This window comes from Rhinopithecus bieti, unplaced genomic scaffold (assembly GCF_001698545.2).
Source record: "Rhinopithecus bieti isolate Rb0 unplaced genomic scaffold, ASM169854v2 scaffold_79532, whole genome shotgun sequence".
Taxonomy (NCBI): Eukaryota; Metazoa; Chordata; class Mammalia; order Primates; family Cercopithecidae; genus Rhinopithecus; species Rhinopithecus bieti.
The window spans coordinates 452,845-460,419 of NW_016830370.1; the positions used below are offsets into that span (position 1 = coordinate 452,845).

General features: G+C 55.2%; 1 protein-coding gene across 1 annotated transcript in view; it reads right to left on the reverse strand.

Moving 5' to 3' along the window:
• Positions 1-6,275: 6,275 nt before the first annotated feature.
• The window catches only part of IDUA (alpha-L-iduronidase), a 16,773-nt gene continuing 15,473 nt past the window's right edge, over positions 6,276-7,575 (reverse strand). The window contains exons 11-14 of the mRNA XM_017865409.1: positions 7,306-7,431; positions 7,151-7,227; positions 6,670-6,770; positions 6,276-6,522 (exon numbers count right to left, since the gene is read on the reverse strand). Coding sequence (XP_017720898.1) covers positions 6,389-6,522; positions 6,670-6,770; positions 7,151-7,227; positions 7,306-7,431 — 438 coding nt within the window. The 3' untranslated portion in view covers positions 6,276-6,388. The remainder of the gene's footprint in view (positions 6,523-6,669; positions 6,771-7,150; positions 7,228-7,305; positions 7,432-7,575) is intronic.

The following is a 7,575-nucleotide window of genomic DNA, read 5'->3' on the forward strand; positions in this document are numbered from 1 at the left end:
ATCTGATTAACGCAAAAATAATGTATTGTGGGATTTATATCATATGAAAAATTAAAATATGTAACAACAATAGCACAATGGCTGGGAAGGAAAATGTAATGTAAGGTTCTTTGACTATATATGAGGTTATATGGTATCACTTGAAATTAGTGACAAGTTAAAAATGTATAGTAGTCCGGGTGTGGTGTCTCACGCCTGTAATCCCAGCACTTTGGGAGGCTTAGGTGGGTGGATCATGAGGTCAGGAGTTCGAGACCAGCCTGGACAATATGGTGAAATGCCATCTCTACTAAAAAGACAAAAATTAGCCAGGCATGGTGGCATGTGCCTGTAGTCCTAGCTACTTGGGAGGCTGAGGCAGAAGAATCACTTGAACCTGGGAGGCAGAGGTTGCAGTGAGCCGAGATCACGCCACCACACTCCAGCCTGGGTGACAGAGTGAGATTCTGTCTCAAAAAGAAAAAAGAAAAAAGAAAAAGTGTATAAATCTGAAAACAACCATTAAAATAAAGAATTACAGCTAATAAGACAACAAAGGACAGAAATAGAATTTAAAAATTAACCCCCCAAAAAAGCAGAGAAAGAGGGAGAAGAAAAAATGAGATGAGTCCAAGACAAATAGCAAGATGGTAGATCTAAACCCCACCACATTGATAATCACATTAAATGTAAACATTCTAAACATCCCACCTAAAAGGCAAAGATTGTCAGATTGGGTAAAAAAAAGCAATACCCATCTACACGCCTCCTGGAAGAAACACGCATCAAATATAAAGACACAATTATGTTAAAAGGATAGGGAAAGATGTATCACACTGATACTACTCAAAAGAAATCTGGCCAGGCACGGTGGGATGCCCCTATAGTACCAGCTACTTGGGAGGCTGAGATGGAAGGACCACTTAAGCCCAGGAGTTCACGTCCACAATGGGCAGCATCGTGAGACCTTGTCTGTAATAAAAAGACGAAGGAGGCCGGGTGTAGTGGCTCACACCTGTAATCCCAGCACTTTGGGGGGTCAAGGCAGGTGGATCACTTGAGGTCAGGAGTCTGAGATCAGCCAGGCCAACATGGCAAAATCCCATCTCTACTAAAAATACAAAAATTAGCCAGGTGTGGTGACACGCGCCTGTAATCCTAGCGACACCGGAGACTGAGGCAGGAGAATTGCTTGAACCTGGGAGGCGGAGGGTGCAGTGAGCCGAGATTGCACCACTGCACTCCAGCCTCGCTGACAGAGTGAGACTCAGTCTCAAAAAAAAAAAAAAAAAACTACATCATGATCAAGGGAGGTTCATGTACAGATGCAAAGCTAATTTGTCAATGCGCTGACCTAGGGTTGTTCACCCAGCACAATGAGACCAATGTCCACACTAGGTTTGCAGCAGGTGGCAGGAGGGTGCTTCCTTACAGGCGCCAAGCAAGGAGGACCAGGGCAGCTCCTGCTTAAGTGCTGGCCTCCCAGATAGCATGCAGGCAAGGGTTTTTAAAGGCAGGGGTAAATTTCAGGAAAATAGAATTCACAGGCAAGACTGTAAATCAAAACATGGAGGTTATACATTGGTTTTGGCCTAAAAGGGAGGGATATCTTGAAGGGGTGAGGGGTATTCCAGGTCATAAATAGATGTAAAGATTTTCTGGGGCTAGGCATGGCGGCTCATGCCTGTAATCTCAGCACTTTCGGAGGCTGAGGTGGGTGTATGACGACGTCAGGAGTTCGAGACCAGCCTGGCCAATATGCTGAAACCCCGGCTCTACTAAAAATACAAAAATTAGCCGGGTGTGGTGGTGCACGCCTGTAATCCCAGCTGCTCGGGAGGCTGAGGCAAGAGAATCACTTGAACCGGGGAGGTGGAGGTTGCAGGGAGCTGAGGTCGAGTCACTGCACTCCAGCCTGGGCGACAGAGTGAGACTGTCTCAAAAAAAAAAAAAAAAAAAAAAAAAAAAAACCTGATTTGCAATTAAGGAAGACCAGTTTTGTTTAAAAAGTTGGGGTCAGCAGAAAAGCATGTTAACTCTGGCTCATGGGTGTGGCTCCCTCCAGGCCCCCTTCAGGAAGAAACAGAACAAGAGCGGCAGGCCGAGTTCAGCCCCTGGTTCCCCGTATCTGAGGCCTGCGGGCCGGCAGATCCATTTGGTGGGGGCCCAGCCTTCTGAAAAGTCACTCCAGGACATACTGAGATGCAATCTTGGTTTTCTATGGGAGCCAGCGTCCCTGGCACCCCTGGCTGCTGTTTTAGCTGCTTGGGCCATCTTGTTTTCAGGCTGCTCATTTACTTCTCAGGGCCGGTGAGGGGCCCGGAATTTCTCCTGAAGGAACTGGAGACTTTATTTCCATGCTTGGAGGGGGACCCACAGGCCCCTAAGGGGAGTCCCTGTTGCATCTCAGTTTTAAAACATTTGAAAATCAATCAATGGACATTTCTCTCTCTATACATAGATAGATAGATAGATAGATAGATAGATAGATAGATAGATAGATTATATATATCTATATATATCTATATATTTTAGACAAAGTGTCATTCTGTCGCCCAGGGTGGAGTGCAATGGCATGATCTCTGCTGACTGCAACCTCCGCCTCCTGGGTTCAAGCGATTCTCCTGCCTCAGCCTCCCAAGTAGCTGGGATTACAGGCGACCACCACCATGCCTGGCTAATTTTTGTATTTTTGTATTTTTTTTTTTTTGAGGCAGAGTCTCACTCTGTCGCCCAGGCTGGAGTGCAGTGCAGTGGACCGGAGATCTCAGCTCACTGCAAGCTCCGCCTCCCAGGTTTACGCCATTCTTCTGCCTCAGCCTCCCGAGTTAGCTGGGACTACGGCTCCCGCACCTCGCCCTGGCTAGGTTTTTTTTGTATTTCTTTAGTAGAGACGGGGTTTCACCGTGGTAGGCCCAGGATGGCTCGATCTCCTGACCTCGTGATCCCGCCCGTCTACCAGCTCCCCCAATGCGGATATCAGGCTTTGAGCCCCCGGCCGGCCCTAAATTTTTGTATTTTGTAGAGACGGGGTTTTCACCATGTGGCCAGGCTGGTTTCAAACTCCTGACCTAAGTGATCCACCTGCCTCGGCCTCCCAAAGTGCGCCTGGCTGCACCTTACCATATTAACAGATAGAAAAGCAACGTGATCTCAGTTGACATAAAAAGTGTTTGACATGGCTGGGCGCGGTGGCTCATGCCTCTAATCCCAGCACTTTGGGAGTGGGCGGATCACGAGGTCAGGAGATCGATACCATCCTGGCTAACACGGTGAAACCCCATCTCTATTAAAAATACAAAAAATTAGCCAGGCTTGGTGGCGGGCGCCTGTAGTCCCAGCTACTCAGGAGGCTGAGGCAGGAGAATGGCGTGAACCTGGGAGGCAGAGTTTGCAGTGAGCTGAGATTGCCACACTGCATTCCAGCCTGGGTGACAAAGCGAGACTCCGTCTCAGGAAAAAAAAAAAAAGTGTTTGACATGGCCGGGTGCGGTGGCTCACACCTGTAATCCCAGCACTTTGGGAGGCCGAGGTGGGTGGATCACAAGAGACGGGGTTTCACCATGTTGGCCAGGCTGGTTTCAAACTCCTGACTTCAAGTGATCCAGCTGCCTCAGCCTCCCAAAGTGCACCTGGCCGCACCTTACCATATTAGCAGATAGAAAAGCAACGTGATCTCAGTTGACATAAAAAGTGTTTGACATGGCTGGGCAAGGTGGCTCATGCCTCTAATCCCAGCACTTTGGGAGGCCAAGGCGGGTGGATCACGAGGTCAGGAGATGGAGACCATCCTGGCTAACACAGTGAAACTACTAAAGTTTCTCTACTAAAACTACAAAAATTAGCCAGGAGTGGTGGTGGGCACCTGTAGTCCCAGCAACTCGGGAGGCTGAGGCAGAATTGCTTGAATCTGGGAGGAGGAGGTTGCAGTGAGCCGAGATCGCGCCACTGCACTCCAGCCTGGGTGACAGATCGAAAACTCCATCTCAAAGAGAAAAAAAAAAAAAAGCTGTCATCATGCCTCACACCACCGCTTCTAGGAGGCCACATCGGGTGGATCTGGGCTTGGGGAGTGGCGTGCACACCCAAGTGTTCCACTTCCACCCGTTTCCTGGACGGCAGGTAATGTTGGTCAGAAGAGGCTCTGTAGCCGGTCCAGGCTGTGACACCTCCACCTGCTGCGAGTGTGGGTGCCCAGCAGGCCCCACCCTGCCTGGAGTGTCTGGCAGAAGCACCATGCCCCTGGCAAGCCCAGACCTCACATCCCAGGCAAAGGCCATTTCCTCCTGTCACTTGGAAAGCAGCTCGGAGCTGCCCCTCTGCCCTGGTGAAGTCTAACAGCATTCAACGGCCATGTAACTCAGCCGCCCAGGAAGAGCCAGACTTGGTCCCAGCGCGTCTGGAAGTAAGTCCTGTGGGCAAAAGACCACAGCTCCCATGAAACTGCTCCTCCTGAATCACTGCCCCTGCCTCAGCCCACACCGAGGGCTTCATGACGAGAGTCCTATCAGCCTCTGGACAAGAAGGGAAAGTGCAGAGGTGGTTTATGGACGCACGGTGCATGATGTCGCCCAGAAGGGGACAGGTATTGTGTCATAGCTGGGGTGGGGGGGCTGGCTCTGAAAGACGGAAGAGGCACCCCACGGCAGAACCAAGGTGGCACATCCAGCCACCCTCAGCTGCACCACGGGCAGCATCCTTGGATGGGTTGGCCAGACTCAGGAGATAAAGACGAGAAGCTTGGGAACAAGGTGACCCGGGGAAAAGGCAAGCACCTGGGCTCCCAGAACAGGCAGAGTGAGGGTCCTGCATCCCACAGAAGTGCCTGCATTTGTCCAGAGGGCATCCACTCTCTGGAGGTCCTTGTGGACAGGGGACATCAAATACGGTCTCTTCCTGTCACCTAGCAACTGCTCCAGGTACAAACTGGCCCAGCAGGGACAGAGTCTGTGTGTGAGCTGACGGCCAGCCAGCAGCAGGGACAGAGGCTGAGTGTGACTGACGGCCAGTGCCTGCTTCCCTGGCTCTTGGCATGGCCTCAAGCCTCACCCATTCACAGCAAAGGCCAAAGTGGCCCCATCAGTGAGACTGGAGGGTGGGGATGTGTTGGTAAGCTGGTGGCCACCAGAGAAGGAGACGGTGACAGAGCCTCATGGGGAAGGAGACAGATGCAGCTTTGCCGTTCAGCCAAGACTGATGCCGGCACCGTGGGAACTCAGAACGCCCTGCTGACACCACCTTGCCTCCAGAGGGTCTGTCCTACCACCCTGGTGGCCAAGCTTACACCAGGAATCCCAGCTGAGGGGGACACTTGGAGTGTATGTGACTATTTTTGCCAAAAGCCACAACACCCAGGTCCAGGAGTGAGGGGAGGGTCCCTTGTGGGGTCTCTGTCCCACCCCAGCACCTTGGAGGCCCACTTTGGTTGGGGCAGGCAGGGGACATGGGCTTTGGGAGGTGCAGTGAAGCCAGCGGGCTCCCCCCCAGCCCCCACCAGAGCCCCTGACGCCTCCAGGAAAACCTGTGGTGTCCCTGTGCCCCAGCCATCTGGCTGAGTGCAGCTAAGGGTGGCCCTGGGAGGATGCTGGAGGGAGGGAAGAGGCACTGGGGACTTGATTCCCGGGCTCCTGCGCATAGCACCCACAGGCTGGCCACACCCCTGGGCAGAAGGTCCCTGCTCCTTGCCAGGACGCCCAGCCCAGCCTGGACTGGTGAGTACCCTGGGGGCTCCCCTGTGGCTTCCTGGCACCCTGCCTCCATCTCTGTAAACAGTCATCAAATTGTCCTCATCTGGCCCTCCCATGTCTCAAAGCTGGAGCCAAGACAATCTGTGGTAAGGAGATGCAGACCATGGTGGACGCTACTGTTTTCTTCTGCTGGCCACAGCCTGGGTTGCACAGGTGTGCCCCCATCCCACCCTCCACCATGCTGGGGTACAGGAGTCTTCCCTCATGCAGCCTCAGCTCCCCACTCTGCAGAACAAGTAAGACAGCAAGAGACCGGCACGCCGCCTCACCAGGGGTGATCCTGGAAAACCCGGGTAGGCAGGGCTGAGCTGGCTCCCCAGCCTGGCCCAGGGGCTCAACATGCTTCCAGTCCCGGCTTGGGGGTGGTCTGAGTGGGAGTGAGGGGGAAAGAGGCCTCGCTCCAGTTGGGTCCCCATCAGCCGCCGGGGTTTACCCTTGGAGGCTGCCCCGGAATGTGCCCAGGGCCAAGCCACAGAGCCTGGGCCTGAGACTGACGTGTGCAAAGTTGCTTTAAAGGGGGTGTTGGTACCAAGACATAAAAGAAAATAATAAAATATAAAAATATATTGCAAAGGGGGTGATGGGAGGGCAGCATGGGCACAGTACAACCCCAGCTCGCTGACTGCCAGTGGAGGTGCAGCCCACTGGGGCTCAGCACAGGCTCACGGATTGCCAGGGGTTGGGGGTCCTCTTGGCACAGCGACCTCCAGATACGGCACAGGGTTGGAGAAGGGGCCTGGTCGGGCCCAGTAGTCCAGGGCTCGAACTCGGTAGGAGCCGGAGACAGTACCTGTGTCTGGAGACACGGGGACACGTGTGCCAACCCGAACCTGCCCCCGCCCAAAAGCCTCCTGACCCCAGGCTTCTCAAGGCCCCCACCCAACACTGCCCTGAGGTCGAAGAATGGGGTGGCTGAGACCAGGGCAGTGGGTGGTGGGCGCACCTGGGCTGAACACAAAGAGATTGAAGGTCGATGGCTTCCTGCTGACTGGGGTGTACACCTTACCGTCCTGAGAGAACTGGATCTCATATGTCCACAGGCACCTGGGGAGGTCAGGCCAAGACCAAGGCTGGGGTCAAGACGGTCCTCAAAGGCCGGGGCAGGCAGGGCAGGTGGCCCAGAGCACCATTCCCCCAAGCCCCTCCGCGGCACCTCCCCAGCCACTGGACACTCTTCCTGCCCAGACAGGAGAGGGCTGGAGCCTAACTGTCCACTTCATGTCCCCTAGGAGAACGCACACCCCACTGGCAGGGCCTGGTGCAGTGGCCCACAGTGTGTGGGGTGAAGGGCAGGGACGCAGGGCTGCGAGGGAAGGAGCTGGTGGGCCATGGCGAGTGGCCCGAGTGACCACATGGGTGAAGGGGTCGGGACCCAGGGGCGTGCCTAGGACCAGGCAGGGGGAGGCACGGCCCCACTCACGCACTTGGAGCCCACGTGTTCATCCGACCAGACCAGAACCAGCTGCCCTTGGGTCAGGGGCAGGGCACGGAGCCGCGTGACCTGGGGGAGGGAGGGGCTGTGATGGGGTCGGGGAGGAGGAGTCCAGGCCACGGCGCGGGTTGGGGGATTGCCACTTGCCTGGCCGGGCGGCTTCTCAGGGGGCGCGCACACGTGCACCAGCAGAAGCGACGGCAGCCGCAGCGCGGGGCGCAGGGTCAGGCGGCCGCCGGCGGGGAAGGGGCGCGGCGCCGCGGCCACCGGGTCCTGGGCGCAGTGGCGGGTCCTCAAGGTTCTCCAGGGGGGCTGGGGACGCTCGGCCCGACCTCAGGGCGAACGCCCCCGGCCCACCGCTCTGCCTTCTACCCACACCGCCTCGGGGCCCCCGCCCCGGGTCCTCACCCCCCACCC